The 16,999-nt window shown below is 42.2% G+C and overlaps 1 protein-coding gene across 1 annotated transcript; it reads right to left on the reverse strand.

The window, feature by feature from the left end:
* Window positions 1-5,500: 5,500 nt before the first annotated feature.
* Window positions 5,501-16,414, reverse strand: LOC112218271 (G/T mismatch-specific thymine DNA glycosylase). Its single transcript, XM_024378925.2, has 10 exons — window positions 16,286-16,414; window positions 11,275-11,444; window positions 10,749-11,053; window positions 10,500-10,569; window positions 10,114-10,249; window positions 9,871-9,953; window positions 9,697-9,791; window positions 9,261-9,432; window positions 8,886-9,030; window positions 5,501-6,631 (listed from the first exon to the last, which is right to left on the reverse strand). The coding sequence occupies exons 2-9, from the start codon at window positions 11,336-11,338 to the stop codon at window positions 8,909-8,911; spliced, it is 1,047 nt and encodes a 348-aa protein (XP_024234693.1). The 5' UTR covers window positions 11,339-11,444; window positions 16,286-16,414; the 3' UTR covers window positions 5,501-6,631; window positions 8,886-8,908.
* Between the last annotated feature and the right edge of the window lie 585 nt (window positions 16,415-16,999).

Below are 16,999 nucleotides of genomic sequence, written 5' to 3' on the forward strand. Positions count from 1 at the left end.
TTCCCAAGTCGTTTCAATGTAATTACATTGAACCGACGTGGCATAGACGTTGAATTGACGTCTGTGCCCAGCAGGATTGCTATACAGACTACCTTTAACCTAACTAATCGTTAAAGAAAACGGCTGCATACGGCGCTTTCGGAAAGTATTCAGACCCCTTGAATTTTCACACATTTTGTTACGTTACAGCCTTATTCTAAAATGGATTAAATCTACACACAATACCCCATAATGACAAAGCAAAAACATTTTTTTCGAAGACAAAAATATATATAAAAAGTGTACTTTTGCTTTAATGTCAAGTCAGCTCATAATTGTGGCTACCTTAGCTGTTGCGCTAGCTAACATGCCACTGAACATTGACACTAGCGTATTGACATATTGGTATTAATGAATAATGAATAGACAGCAACGTATTCACCTACAAATATGAGTATGAGGCAAATAAATAGTTAGCTAGTTCGTTGACACCTTCATTGAGCAAAAGCCATCCGGGAAGACTGTCGCTGCTTCAGAAGACCAGGTGCTTTCCCTCTCCGAGGCTGACCTGACGAAAACTCTCAAAACTGTTAATACTCACAAAGCACCCGGCTCAGATGCCACCCCTGGCCTCGTCTTCAGAGTGTGTGTGTTGACTAGCTGGCGGGCGTCTTCTCGGACATATTCAACCTGTCCCTGTCCCAGGATCTAGTCCCCACCATTCATCTTGAAAACACACTATATGGGACTCTTCTAGTAGTTGGACACATTTCTTCATAACTGTTTAAGTTGATGCTGTGATGCCGTTAATAAAGATAAGACAAAACGCGTAGAGAAGTTTGTGAAATGTGCAACACAACCGAATTACTTTAGGATAGTGAACACTTACACCAGGCACTGAATATGGGTGTGGTGCACTTGTATGTGGAGCTGACTTTTGTGGATATACACTTTTGTGTAAACCAATAATGGTCTGTGTTGAAGCTTCCGAAGTGTGCAGGGAGGGCCCTACGAAATGTTTTTTTTTTTCCCAGCCAGCCCCCCGTGAAAAGTGATGTTACTTCACATGCCTATATCATGCATGCACAATTCCTTGGTAACAATAAGTCAGTGACTCCGTCAGTGCCTTCACACCCCTTGACTTTTTCCACATTTTGTTGTTACAAAGTGAGATTCAAATAGATTAATTTTTTGTCAACGATACTCTAAATTCTAACTATTTTTAACAATGGAAAATAAAACACTTCATATTTCTTGATAAGTATTCAACCCCCTGAGTCAATACATAGAATCACCTTTGGCAGTGATTATAGTGTTGAGTCTTTCTGGGTAAGTCTCTAAGAGCTTTCCACACCTGGATTGTACAATATTTTCCCATGTATTATTTAAAAAAATATTCAAGCTCTGTTTAGTTGGTTGTTGATCATTCCTTGACAGCCATTTCAAGTCTTGCCATAGATTTTGCCACTCAAGAACATTTCTGGTAAGCAAATCCAGTGTATATTTGGCCTTGTGTTTTAGGTTATAGTCCTGCTGAAAGGTGAATTTGTCTCCCAGTGTTGGAAAGCAGACTGAACCAGGTTTTCCTCTAGGATTTTGTCTGTGCTCACCTCTATTCTGTTTATTTTTTATCCCCCCAAAAAACTCCATAGTCCTTGCCGATGACAAGCAAACCCATAACATGATGCAGCCACCACCATGCTTGAAAATATGAAGAGTGGTACTCAGTGACCACGTTTACATGCGCTCAGTATTCCGGATGGTAGATCATACCCCGCTTAAGGTCTTATTCGGGATAAGCTGTTTACATGAACCTTTCATATCCCGCTCACGAATATCCATTTACCATGAATAAACACAATAGTCCTCATTTAATTTCATATCGGTTAATTAAATGGAATAGTAAGTGAAATCTGGACACTGACTGTAGGCCGATAACCTCTCACATGTAGTCAAATATAATATTAACTCCTGCAGAATTATGCATTTCTTGCAGAAAATTATACAACAAATGTTAATTTTATCTCTGGAACAGGAGTGGAGAAATATGATTTATTTCTTTCAGCAACTCTTGAGAAAATGCTAATGTGCATGTAATTGTTATCTTTGACACTTATGCAAGCAGGCAGTATTTCAACCACATAAAATATGCACCCAGGTCAAACTAAAGTCTTATCAGAAATATGTTTCATAGTTTTCTCAGCTTTTCATTTCCTTATAAACGGTTTCCACTGTTTTTAAATGATTGAATTTTCACCCCAGTCCCTAAGCTATAAACAGACAACTTTACCTGTGTTAACTAGATTACTAATGCATTCATTCTATCAATGTAAGACATACAGGTGAGCACAACTTTACCTGTGTTAACTAGATTACTAATGCATTCATTCTATCAATGTAAGACATACAGGTGAGCACAACTTTACCTGTGTTAACTAGATTACTAATGCATTCATTCTATCAATGTAAGACATACAGGTGAGCACAACTTTACCTGTGTTAACTAGATTACTAATGCATTCATTCTATCAATGTAAGACATACAGGTGAGCACAATTTTATTTAGTCTTCTGGGGCAACAAGTTATGACAGAAGAGAAGATGCAGGCATCTAACTATAGTTGACAACAACAAAAAATGACCTACCATAAGTCGGAAATTATAATATGGCCAACAAATGTTGAAAATTATAATCAGAAATGTTTCTAAATTAGGGGTAAAAGTAGCCAGTAAACTATACAGTTGAATACAGCATATCAGCTAAATAGATTGAATAAGATGTTGACATGCCCCAGTATCCCATCTAAGATCAGCATATCCCAGGGTTTCTCATAACTGGGACATAAGACTTTTCTGGTTAATGCAAACGGATATGTTGATATGCGGCAACTCAAAAACAGAATACTTGACTATCCCAAAATAATAACGGGATATTGTGGTGCATGTAAAAGAGGAGAGTGATTTGTTGAATTTGCTCAGAGCTCATTTCTTTGCAATATTACCTTAGTGCCTTATTGCAAACAGGATGCATGTTTTGGAATATTTGCATTCTGTGCAGGCGTCCTTCTTTTCACTCTGTCATTTAGGTTTGTGTTGTGGAGTAACTACAACGATGTTGATCCGTCTTCAGGTTTCTCCTATCATTCTGTAACCGTTTTAAAGTCACCATTGCGCTCATGGTGAAATCCCTGAGCGGTTTCCTTCCTCTCCGGCAACTGAGTTAGGAAGGATGCCTGTTTCTTTGTAGTGACTGGGTGTACTGATACACCATCCAAAGTGCTATTTAAGAACACCATGCGCAAAGGGATATTCAATGTCGGCTTCAAAATAAATAATTAAACCCATCTACTAATAGGTGTTCTTCTGGTCCTGAATTTATTTAGGCTTGCCATGATATAGGTTGAATATGTATTGGTCTAAGACATCAGCTTCACAATTAATTAATTTGAAAAAAATATAAACATAATACCACTTTAACATTAGATCGCATTCAAGGTAAATGCTGCAGATGTCAGATTCATTTTAGAAATGTCCTATAAAATGTCAAGCCACTATAGCTTGGTTTATAACTGAATCCCAGCCTAGGTCTATTATTATTTAGTCTCTTTACAAGGATAACATGTACAGGAAGTGACCAATTGAATTACAATTGGCAAAATTATTATTTTTTTAATTTAAATTCACATTGGTCACAAAAAAAATAAACCAATACAAAACCTCAAAAGGTGAGCTTGTAGCCATTGAAACCCTGATCTAGCTCACGGTAGGCAACTTGGGACTTGTGACATGGAATGCTGCTGTAACTTCACCACTGGTGTAAAGACTAATGCTTAAGTATTAGAACTTCTGACATACTGTTACATCGACAGGTGCATTTGGGAAGCATTCAGATCCATTCCTCTTTTCCACATTGTTACGTTACAGCCTTATTCTAAAATGGATTCAATCGTTTTTCTCTCATCAATCTACACACAATAGCCCATAATGACAAAGCAAAAACTGGTTAAGAAATGTTGGCAAATAAATAAATATAGACCCTTTAAGTACTTTGTTGAAGCACATTTGGCAGCGATTACAGCCTCGAGTCTTTTGGGGTATGACACTACAAGCTTGGCACGCCTGTATTTGGGGAGTTTCTGCCATTCTTCTCTGCAGATCCTCTCAAGCTGTCAGGTTGAATGGGGAGCGTCTCTGCACAGCTATTTTCAATCTCTCCAGAGGTGTTCGATTGGGTTGAAGTCCGGCCTCTGGCTGGGCCACTCAAGGACATTCAGAGACTTGTCCCAAAGCCACTCCTGCGTTGTCTTGGCTGTGTGCTTAGGGTCGTTGTCCTGTTGGAAGGTGAATCTTCGACCCAGTCTGAGGTCCTGAGCGCTCTGAAGCAGGTTTTCATTAAGGATCTTGCTGTACTTTGCTTTGTTCATCTTTCCCTCGATGCTGACTAGTCTCCCAGTCCATTCCGATGAAAAACATCCCCACAGCATGATGCTGCCACCATGCTTCACCGTAGGGATGGTGCCAGGTGTCCTCCAGACGTGACAACGCTTGGCATTCAGGCCAAAGAGTTCAATCTTGGTTTCATCAGACCAGAGTATCTTGTTTCTCATGGTCCGTGTCTTTAGGTGCCTTTTGGCAAACTCCACGTGGGCTGTCATGTGCCTTTTACTGAGGAGTGGCTTGTGTCTGGCCCCTCTAACATAAAGGCCTGATTGGTGGAGTGCTGCAGAGATGATTGTCCTTCTGGAAGGTTCTCCCATCTCCACAGAGAAACTCTTGGGTTCATGGTCACCTCCCTGACCAAGGCCCTTCTCCCCCGATTGCCCAGTTAGGCTGGGCGGCCAGCTCTAGGAAGAGTCTTGGTGGTTTCAAACTTCTTCCATTTAAGAACTATGGAGGCCACTGTGTTCTTGGGGACCTTCAATGCTGAAGAAATGTTTTGGTATCCTTCCCCAGATCTGTGCCTTGACACAATCCCGTCTCTGAGATCTACGGACAATTCCTTCGACCTCATGGCTTGGTTTTTGCTCTGACATTCACTGTCAACTGTGGGACCTTATATAAGACAGGTGTGTGCCTTTCCAATCAATAGTCTGAATACTTAGGTAAATAAGGTAATTCTGTTTATAAAAAAACATTTTTTCTTCATCATTATGGGGTGTTGTGTGTAGATTGATGAGGAAAAACATTTATTTAATCCATTTTAGAATAAGGCTGTTTAACGTAACAAAATGTGGGAAAAGTGAAGGGGTCCAAATACTTTCCAAATGAACTGTACACATAAAAGAAGGTACTATATGACAACACTTCTCAGCGTGCATCCATACATTTGCCCAGAGGGATCATGAGTAGTATCTCAGAAGTAAGAACGTGTGCAAAGAGTATATTGTAATGTACAGCATGAAACGATTTTAAGAAAGAACAGGGTCGTGTTCATTAGGCACCAAATGGGAAAAAACTGGTTGAAACTCGGAAGGGACATTCTGTCCGAAACTCAGTTTTTGTATCCGTTTCAAAAAATTGAAAAACGTTTTTTAAATTTTTTTTATGAACACGTCCCAGCATTTAGTCACTCAGGATGCAAAAGAAGACAATTTCTTGGTATGCTAACAGAACGAAGGCTAGAGGCAAGATTTTCAACAAACACACCTTCAGAACTCGTATAAAAACAATATTACCAACACAGCTACCTGATGTTTCTTTTAAGGCTGCAAAGTAAAAAACAAAAAACAAATGCCAAGTAAACTAGAAAATCCCCATAATTTTATAAACAACATTTTCAGAAACACACTAACCATAAAGTAAAATAAAAAAGATATAGCACCCATCTTGAGTATTGCAACTCCATGATAAAGGGCTTGTAGAGACATGACTAAAACATCCCTCAGTGGAATCACTTTGACCTTGTGTCTAGTTCATTCTCCTCAAGGTACAGAACTTATAAAAGTAGAGTACTAGCTCATCTTAAACTTCACAATGCATTACTTACAGTGTCATCTTACTGGATGTGTTTTGTCACTTGTTTATTTGGGACTCTCTGACACGTGTGTAAAAGCATGATTTAGAACCATTTGTACTGTCAGAGCAGTAACCAATACAGTATGCATGCTTTGCTTACACCTACTGTACCCGCCTGTGGCAAAGTACGGTATTAAAACAAAGTGTCAAGTCCCTGATTTCACATAATTAAAAAGGACTGCCTTGTGGGCAATCAAACACACACACACACACACAGTATGACAAAACCAGATTCTTTTTTTTTAAAAAGCTCATATTCCAGAAATCCTTTAAAAATTATAAATTTAGACAATTCCATCTATCAACTAGTCAAGTGTATATTCCAAAATGGCAAAAAAATAAAAATACAAAACACTAAAAACTATCATTTCTGTCTTCAAACAGAGGTGCAGCTTCTTGTTGAAGGGAGGGCAAAGGATGTGCGGCTTTGAGGTCTGTGCACGAATAGATAGGGCTCGTTAGGAGCCATTTACCCTTTCTTATACGTTACCCACCCATGCCTGTGGTTCTTTAGAGCCACCCATGTCTAATCTGATCAGTGAAAGACTGCCTCATCCACTGTCTGTCTGGGAGTTGTCCTTCTGTGGTGGTGGTGGCAGCCGTAGGAGGTTGGTAAGTGTTTGCCTTCCCGGCAGCGTCTGAAATTAGAACAAAAAGCCCTTAAAGCTCTGAGGAGAGGAAATTTGGGCACGCTACCTCGAGCCCATTGTTAGGTGCGGCAGGTAGCCTCGTGGTTAGAGCGTTGGACTTGTAACCGGAAGGTTGTTAGATCGAATCCCCCAAGATACAAATCTGTTGTTCTGCCCCTGAGCAAGGCAGTTAACCCACTGTTCCTAGGCCGTCATTGTAAATAAGAATTTGTTCTTAAATGACTTGCCTAGTTAAATAAAGGATAAATAAGAAAAATTGGAACAGGTAGTCAAGTGTTTTAGGCTTGGAGGTCGAAAGATCGGGCTTCTTTGTATCTGTGCTATTATGGCTTCTGCGACAGCATGGGCAGCACCAATTTAGGGCTCTCTCTATTTTAAAGTAATCCATTTCTTCTTCTTCTGAGTCTAAACAAACTGAATAGGTGCATACTGCCACCTGGAGTGTGTTGTCTGAACATGTGTAAAGCCAAAGTTGGTGATTTACTCACTGCCACCTGCGGTTATGGAATGTTTGCTCATTGGCTGATTTCTCCTGATGACCTGGATGGAATTATGTGATCCTTCCTTAACCCATAGGGAAAATGGTAAAAGTCCTCAATGGCGCTGCCCATGCTAAAACAGGCTTTGGGGCACAATTATTTTAAATATATTTAACCTTTATTTATCTAGGCAAGTCGGTTAAGAACAAATTCTTATTTACAAAACCCTAAAACGTGCACTCCTTGGGGTCCCCAGGACAGAGTTTGGCATACGCTGAACTACAGCCAGAGGATGGGTACATGACAGACACATTGTTGTTTTGCAGTTCTCATATATTGTTCATATGGTAAGTACGTATTTGTTGCATGAGAAATAGAAGGAAAACTATTACTGCCACCATTACAGGCATTGTCAAAAACACAAGGCTCGACATCAATGAGTTGCGTCGTAGACTATCCTTTGGCCACTTCCGCTGTTCACAAGTGATTTCCCATTTCATAGGGTTATTTCTCTCCCTACCACTGGTTGCTCCGTTTTGAAGGACACTCCACCACCGAGGGACACTCGAAAACAAGGGGAAGGGCTAAGTGGAGGTTATTGGGATTGAGCTTATGGGTTTAGGCCATAGCTAGACAGTACACATCCCATCCATAGGGGACAGCAGCAACCGGGCCTGGTACTGACTGTGCCAGCAAGGCCTGTTAAGTTAGTGATCAGCAGGTGAGAGGTGTACGGAGTAGGACTTTAGTTTTGGCATGCCTTCTTGATTCTTTTTGTGTATATTATAATTATTTTTGTCACAATTGAACAACTATGACCTGCTTGGGCTGACTGACTACAGAGTCCAGACAGAGCTCACCCTGGACCCTGGTAAGTACGTGTGTCCTGATTACAACGCCGGTCAGCTTAAAATCACTTACTTTCATGCTTAATGCACACATTAATATCAGGTTATGGCCCAGTTAGTTAGCTAGGACCCCTAGACATAGCTTTGGTAAAAATATTCTATAGTTTAGGTAATTGGTTTCAAAACCCCATTCAGTCTCCTACATTTTTGGCCATGCCATCAGCAATAGAGTACCACAGTATGAGTCATAATACCCATAAAACCTAGCGGTCAAACTGGGATATGGTTCCAATCATTTACCCACCATTCATTTTTCCCATCGGGGTTTTTAGAAACACAAATAATGGCTGTTTCGTGTAGGCTTACCCTGGCGTGATGTTTTGATAACCGTGTAAATCTCTATGAGAACTGCAAAACAACAATGTGTCCGTCATGTACCCATCCTCTGGCTGTAGTTCGGCGTTTCCCAAACTCTGTCCTGGGGATCCCAAGGGGTGCATTTTTCCCCCTCAAAAATCCCCTTTGGGGAAAATGAATGGTGGAATAACGATTGGAACCATTTCCCTGTTTGACCGCTAGGATTTATGACACACCCTGCATTCCAAACCGACCCCTAGCCACTCCCGTAGATCTGGAGGGATTGGATAGGAATACGCAAAATATGCCTTTTGATAGGCTGGATGTAATTTACGCCATATTATTCCCACCTATCCAGCCCTTTTAAATCTGTAGCAGTGTCAGGAGACGAGGAATTCGAGACACATACAAATCCAGTGCTTGGATCATGATACCTCGTGGCGCCCAGACTCACTACAAGGTGAGGATGCGGAAGTACTTTTGTAATTTGGGTTAACTACCACTTTTTAAGACCACAGTTGATATAGTTACTGCTCATTATATTTGTATGGTGCTGACCTGTGTTTCCAGCCAACGAGAAGTTAGTGACCGTTGCTCTGGCCCTCCTCAGGCCCGGGCCCGCCCTCTCCATATGCTCCGCCGAAGGCGGCCTCGTAGCCTGGGTCGTACGCCTCTTCCTTGATCGCCATCCTCTTAGCGTCCTCTGCAACGGGGAGAAAAACACACAATTCAATTCATGACTTTTTTTTTGTCGTTTTGAAATCAGCTCCTTCAGGTAACTATGACTACCTTGGACTGTGATGGGTTTTCATTTCCTTCTTCAAAATGTCACATTGTACCTCATCATAATAAATGTACATTTTATATTAATTAGGTCAATGATGTTCCTGTTTGAATAGTCATTAGAGCACTGCCTGCAGCACGTTCTCTTACCTTTGGCCAGTCCCAGGTCAAAGCTGTACTCCAACTCCTGAATCTCCTCAGATCGGGCCACGCCCCTGAGCTGGTCCCTCAATTCCCTCAGCTTGATGTAGAAGTGCACTTTGTCCTGAGCACGGGGAAACTGGGCGCAGCGGGCACTCGACGAGGGCATCAGATACAATGCCTGTATGGGCGAGGGCAGGGTTACATGTCAAAGGGGAAATGGCACGGTACTGCCACCGTATGCTCAATGATCATAGTTAAATGTGAACTATTTCAAAGACTGTTTTGTTCGATTTGAATCTTTAGTCAAAACGGTGACATTTGGACCAGTTATTGTGAGAAAGCGCTTGATCCAGGAAGTCCATTTCTTTATCCTCCATTCATCATGAAATACAGTATCTGGAGCACCACAACAACATACACTACCAGGTAGCAGAGCCCTTACCACTTCACAGTCCGGTATCTTGTGTGGCTGCAGACCAAAGTCAAGCTTCTTGGGCTTTTTACCAAACATCTCTCTGCAGAACATTTCATAGATACCTGAAAAGAAACAGAATGTCAATGGAAAGTTCTGGCCACTGGAATTTCTCCTATTTAGCAGGGATGTGTAGCTACTTACATTTTCCATTGAAAACAGCTATGAGGGGCTTGTACTTTTTCAGCTTCTCAACAAGAATTAAGGCGCCCTCGCGTAGCTCTTTGCTGTGAAGAAACAGAAGATTTGAGTCAAACATTGTATTCCATCTATGTTAATTCAGCTTGCTATGTGGCCACTGTTCGAGACAATTGTCTCTGCATCCTCCCACAGCACATTGCAGACTGACTTTAGGTATTTATTTCATCATGCTCTTCCTAAGCTTACGTTGACAGGTCCTTGCTTCCAGGCGTTGTCCTTGCCACCATGTTGGTGAACCCGATCTTATATTTCTCCGGCAGGCTGGTGTCGCTCATGTGGTTAAGCTGCTCATCAGTGAATCCGGACAAGAACAGGCACTTCCCTGAAGAGGATAACTACTCATTAAATTCATTGTACCATTATTTTTCTGAAATTGGGGTGGAAATCTGTATTCTCTGCGCACTAAGCGTACAACTGCATCATCCTGTTTGGCATGAGTAACATAACATTGACTTGAATGTAAAGTTTGGCAATTTGTTTGATTCATAAATGGTGTTAAGAGCAGACAAAACAAAGGAAGATTGATTATGTTTTCAAAGTAAGAGACTGAATAAATACGCAAAGCAACTTACAGAAATGGTTTCCATGGCCAGGGAACCATCGTCCAACATAGGCTGCCACGAGACCTGGGTTGATTCCAATCTAGAACAAAAGAGTTGCATATTATACTCCCGTTTTTTTCTCATTAGAGCACGCAAGACAGAACATTTTGCAGCTGAAAACGAAAATAAGCATATCTCATTTGGACAAATCAAGTAGCTCCATTGTCTGGCGCACATCAAAAAATGTCTGGCACAAAGCGACAAAAGCGATGAACTCACGATAACATAGTCCAGGTTGTAGTCAAGGATGTCGGTCAGAGTTCTACTCATGACCTCATCCTCAGTCATGCCTTTGAAGCGGTCCCTTTTCTTCTTGACTTTCTTGAAGGTCTTGTCTATTTTCTCCTGCGTGCCGTCTGCCTCTTGACCCTCCTTGCCTTTCTTGGGCTTGGGTCCCGGTTTGGCCTTGGGTCCCGGTTTGGCCTTGGGTCCCGGTTTGGCCTTGGGTCCCGGTTTGGCCTTGGGCATTTTGGGTGGCTTGGGTTCCTTTGGTTGTGCCGTTCTCCCTCGCTTTTTTGCTGGAGCTGCAAGAGGGAGAGATCTTCCAATCACCTTGCTGTGAACCTTCACACTAGCCTCGACTGTCACAGGAACACTGATTTGTTCGATGAAGCATTTGTTTTTAAATCTGTGGGGAAATGCATCACTTCGCCCACAAATTAATCAACTTTAAATCCATCAGAAATACATTAAGGCTCATGTCCGTTATTGAATACAGCTCTGCGGGAATAAAGAACCAGGGTACCTTTCGCTATGTTGGCGGGCTCTTGCAGTGCCATGGGCTCATGAGTGACAACCATATGAGCCATGACCCTCTGTCTTGGTCCCTCTGTGTAGTGAGGGTGAGGACTGTGATGGTGGCTGATGCCCTGCTACTGCCCCTGCAGAGCTTGAAGCTGTTGTGTAGACTGAATCCTGAAAAAAGCAAGACAAAAAAAAAGACCCACATTGTTAATTATATAACTGAAATACACTGACTATGCCAAACATTAGGAACACCTTCCTAGTATTGCGTTGAAACCCCCCCACCTCTCTCTCAGAACTGCCTCAATAAGTCGGCATGGACTCTACAAGGTGTTGAAAGTGTTCCACGGAGATGCTGGCCCATGTTGACTCCAATGCTTCTCACAGTTGTGTCAAGTTCGCTGGATGTCCTTTGGGTGGTGGACCATTCTTGATTCACTCGGGAAACTGTTGAGTGTGGAAAAACCCAGCAGTGTTGCAGTTCTTGACACAAACCAGGGCGCCTGGCACCTACTACCATACCCCGTTCAAAAGGCACTTAATTCACCCTCTGAATGGCACACACAACCAATGTCTCAAGACTTAAAAATCCTTCCCTTCATCTACACTGGGTTGAAGTGGATTTAACAAGTGACATCAATAAGGGATCATAGCTTTCACTTGGATTCACCTGATTGGTCTGTAATGTTTTGTATACTCAAGTGTATATTCTAGTACAGGATTTCCTGTAGTCGGTCCTCAGGACCCACGTTTTGGTTTTTGCCCAAGTACTACACAGCTGATTCAAATAGGCAACTAATCATTAACCTTTGATAATTTGAATCAACCGTGCATTGTTAGGGCAAAACCCTAAACGTACAACCCTTGGTGAAAAAATATATTAGAATATATTTGTACTTTAGATTATTTTATTTTTTAAGTAGCCACCCTTTGCCTTGATGACTGAGTTTGGGGAAAGCTGTAGTGACACCTGTAAAACAAGTACATCATACCCTCCAGGACAGATTCAGAAACTTCAAAAGGTACCAGAATGTCCATTGCTCGTGTTTCTTGGCCCAAGCAAGTCTCTTCTTCTTATCCTTTAGTAGTGGTTTCCTTGCAGCAATTCGACCATGAAGTCCCGATTCCCGCAGTCTCCTCTGAACAGTTGATGTTGAGGTGTGTCTGTTACTTGAACTCTGTGAAGCATTTATTTGGGCTGCAATTTCTGAGGCAAGTAACTCTAATGAACTTATCCTCTGCAGCAGAGGTAACTCTGGGTCTTCCTTTCCTGTGGCGGTCCTCATGAGAGCCAGTTTCATCATAGCACTTGATGGTGGAAAACTTCTTCAGGATTGGTGGGTCCCCTGCGGGACGGTTGAGCTAACGTAGGCTAATGCGATTAGCATGAGGTTGTAAGTAACAAGAACGTTTCCGAGGACATAGACATATCTGATATTGGCAGAAAGCTTAAATTCTTGTTGATCTAACGGCACTTTCCAATTTACAGTAGATATTACAGTGAAAGAATACCATGCTATAGTTTGAGGAGAGTGCACAATTTTGAACATAAAGTTATTAATAAACAAATTAGGCACATTTGGGCAGTCTTGATACAAATTTTTGAACAGAAATGCAATGGTGCAAGATGGGACAAGAACATCCCCGACGGCCAAACCCGGACGACGCTGGGCCAATTGTGCGCCGCCCCATGGGTCTCCCTGTCGCGGCCGGCTGCGACAGAGCCTGGACTCGAACCAGGGTCTCTAGTGGCACAGCTAGCAATGCAATGCCTTAGACCACTAGGCCACTCGGGAGGCCACAGAGAGATCCTTGATGAAAACCTGCTCCAGAGCGCACAGGACCTCAGACTGGGGCGAAGGTTCACCTTCCAACAGAACAACGACCCTAAGCACACAGCCAAGACAACGCAGAAGTGGCTTCGGGACAAATCTCTGAATGTCCTTGAGCGGCCCAGCCAGGGGATTGACTTTAACCTGGTCCAACATCTCGAGAGACCTGAAAATAGCTGTGCAGCGACACTTCCCATCCAACCTGAAAGAGCTTGAGAGGATCTGCAAAGAATGGGAAAAACTCCCTGAATACAGGTGTTCCAAGTTTGTAACGTCATACCCAAGAAGACGAGGCTATAATGGCTGCCAATGGTGCTTCAACAAATTACTGAGTAAAGGGCCTGAATACAGTTGACATGTTTTATCATCTAAAATCCTGTTTTTGCGTCATCATTATGGGGTATTGTGTGTAGATTGAGAAAAAAAAAATCTAGAATAAAGCTGTAGCATAGCAAAATGTGGAAAAGTCAAGGGGTCTGAATACTTTCCAAATGCATTGTGTGTACACAGACACACACACACACACGACCAAAAGTATGTGGACACCTGCTCATCAAACATCTCATTCTGGGAAGGCTTTCCACAGGATGTTGGTATATTGCTGCGGGGACTATTGAGATCAGGCACTGATGTTGGGCGATTGGGCCTGCCTCGTGGTCGGGGTTCCAATTCATCCCAAAGGTGTAAGATGGGGTTGAGGTCAGGGCTCTGAACAGGCCAGTCAATTTCTTCACACCGGCCGTCAAACCATTTCTGTACGGACCTCTTTGTGCACGGGGGCATTGTCATGCTGAAACAGGAAAGGGCCTTCCCCAAACTGTTGTTACAAAGTTGGAATCACAAAATAGTCAAGAATGTCATTGTATACTGTAGCGTTAAGATTCCCTTCCCTGGAACTAAGGGGCCCGAACCATGAAAAACTGCCCCAGACCATTATTCCTCCTCCACCAAAATGTCCAGTTGGCACTGTGCATTCGGGCAGGTAGAGTTCTCCTGGCATTCGCCAAACCCAGATTTGTCCATCGGACTGCCAGATGGTGAAACGGGATTAATCACTCCAGAGAACACGTTACCACTGCTCCAGAGTCCAATGGAGGCGAGCTTTACACCACTCCAGTCAACGTGCATGGTGATCTTAGGCTTGTGTGCGGCTGCTTGGCCGTAGAAACCCATTTCAAGAAGTTCCCGATGAACAGTTATTGTGCTGACGTTGCTTACAGAGGCAGTTTGGAACTCGGCAGTGAGTGTTGCAACCGAGTACAGACGCTTCAGCATTCAGTTGTCCCATTCTGTGAGCTTGTGGCCTACCACTTCGCGTCCGAGCTGATGTTGCTCCCTGATGTTTCCACTTCACAATAACAGCACTTACAGTTGACCGGAGCAGCTCTAGCAGGGCAGAAGTTTGACGAACTGAATTGTTGGAAAGGTGGCATCCTATGACGGTGCCCCGTTAAAAATCACTGAGCTCTTCAGTAAGGCCATTCTACTGCCAATGGAGATTGCATGGCTGTGTGCTCAATTGTATACACCTGTCAGCAACGGGTGTGGCTGAAATAGCCAAAATCCACTCATTTGAAGGGGTGTCCACATACTTGTGTGTTTGTATATGCATGTATGTATGTCCAGTTGAAGTTGGAAGTTTACACACACCTTAGCCAAATACATTTAATCTCAGTTTTACAATTTCTGACATTTAATCCTAGTAGAAATTCCCTGTCTTAGGTCAGTTAGGATCACCACTTTATTTTAAGAATGTTTAATGTCAGAATAATAGTGGAGAATGATTTATTTTAGCTTTTATTTATTTCATCACATTCCCAGTGGGTCAGACGTTTACATACACTCAGTTAGTATTTGGTAGCATTGCCTTTAAATTGTTTAACTTGGGTCAAATGTTTCTGGGAGCCTTCCACGAGCTTCCCACAATAAGTTGGGTGAATTTTGGCCCATTCCTCCTGACAGAGCTGGTGTAACTGAGTCAGGTTTGTAGGCCTCCTTGCTTGCACACGCCTTTTCAGTTCTGCCCACAAATTTTCTATAGGTTTGAGGTCAGGGCTTTGTGATGGCCACTCCCATACCTTGACTTTGTTGTCCTTATGCCATTTTGCCACAACTTTGGAAGTATGCTTGGGGTGATTGTCCATTTGGAAGACCCATTTGCAACCAAGCTTTAACTTCCTGCCTGACGTCTTGAGATGTTGCTTCAATACATCCATTTCATTTTCCTCCCTCATGGGGCCATCTATTTTGTGAAGTGCACCAGTCCCTCCTGCAGCAAAGCATCCCCACAACATGATGCTGCCACCCCCGTGCTTCACGGTTGGGATGGTCTTCCTCAGCTTGCAAGCCTCCCCTTTTTCCTCCAAACATAATGATGGTCATTATGGCCAAACAGTTCTATTTCATCAGACCAGAGGACATTTCTCCAAAAAGTACAATCTTTGTCCCAATGTGCAGTTTCAAACCATAGCCTGGCTTTTTTTATGGCGGTTTTGGAGCAGTGGCTTCTTCCTTGCTGAGCGGCCTTTCAAGTTATGTCGATATAGGACTTGTTTTACTGTGGATATAAATACTTTTGCACCCGTTTCCTCCAGCACCTTAACGAAGTCCTTTGCTGTTGTTCTGGGATTGATTTTCACTTTTCGCACCAAAGTATGTTCATCTCTAGGAGACAGAACGCATCTCCTTCCTGAGCGGTATGAGAACTCAACACTGTTGAAAATATTTTGAGGGGACAAGCAGTCATCCACACAGCTTTTCTTTTCTTTATGGTGGATTTACTTTGTTAGTCTGATCAATATTCATATTGACATTATTATTATTCTGATTTGGATATAGCACATTTCCTGGTCATTGTCTGGCATTGTAGGATGAATACGTCAGGGAGAAAAGTCAAAAGGATAAATGTTGTGCTAGACTAGTGTCGCTTTAGTAACTTGTTTGTCAACAAATTAAACAATCACACATTCTACCCCTACTTCGTCTATAGTGTACTTTCAATCAAAATCTAAGCCATTATGGATACCTAACGTAAGCTGGCGAATATAGTTATGCTAACTAGCTTGGTTAGCTATTCCGCTAAATAGCATGGATGAATGACTTGCTAACTAGCAATGAGCCGGTTCGCTGTCCAATGAATACAAATCGTATGTAACGTTAATTGACCAAATGCATACATACCTCTTACAGATATGGTTGAATGTGTTTATTATTTTTCTTGGAAACGATTGTACTCTATCAATGTCCCTTTGGACTTGCTAGCAAGCAACAAAGAAAGAGATGCACGTCAACTTTGACATGGGACTATACCAACATTATTAATAGGGAAACAAAGTAAAAACGTTATTCTCCTGAAATAATACGTCAACTTTTAGTGCATGTATAACGAACATTTATATTGACATCAGGGATTCATGCTAATTATAATATGAACTGAAAAAATATATACATAACCCAAGCCACACACCCCCCCTTATCAGCGTTGGTTTGCTCTACGGACTTTTAAACTCGCAAGGTGGTTTTCCATTGGCTTCCAACCCTCTGACCACATGCAAGCAGGCAAGGTCGCTGTTTAATATGAATTAGCGCCATGAGAATATGCTTTTAGATTTTCTTGTATTGCTGTTTCGTGAGCGAATTAAAGCAGATGGTGGTAACAAATTTATAAGCCTTTCTGGTGGGCCTATTTTGTCCTGCTTAGTTGCACGCGCCTTTGAGTGTTGGCCACATGAGAAAAGAAAAGCTCCTATTCAGCTAAGAGAAAATAAATGACCGAGGTGTTTTTGCCGTTACTTATAGGCCTACTATGCTACAGTAGGCATATATGCTATTATATTCGGTTCTGTTTAATACGAATGAATCATTGTGATATTGCAAGACATTGATTTGATTGAG

The sequence above is a fragment of the Oncorhynchus tshawytscha genome, linkage group LG19 (genome assembly GCF_018296145.1).
Source record: "Oncorhynchus tshawytscha isolate Ot180627B linkage group LG19, Otsh_v2.0, whole genome shotgun sequence".
Classification (NCBI taxonomy): domain Eukaryota; kingdom Metazoa; phylum Chordata; class Actinopteri; order Salmoniformes; family Salmonidae; genus Oncorhynchus; species Oncorhynchus tshawytscha.

Coding starts and splice junctions, on each gene's coding strand:
- LOC112218271 (XM_024378925.2), bottom strand. CDS start 11,338: ATGGCTCATATGGTTGTCACTCATGAGCCCATGGCACTGCAAGAGCCC. Junction 11,054..11,274: donor GCCCGCCAACATAGCGAAAG/GTACCCTGGTTC, acceptor TCCCTCTTGCAG/CTCCAGCAAAAAAGCGAGGG. Junction 9,433..9,696: donor AGATACCGGACTGTGAAGTG/GTAAGGGCTCTG, acceptor TCGCCCATACAG/GCATTGTATCTGATGCCCTC.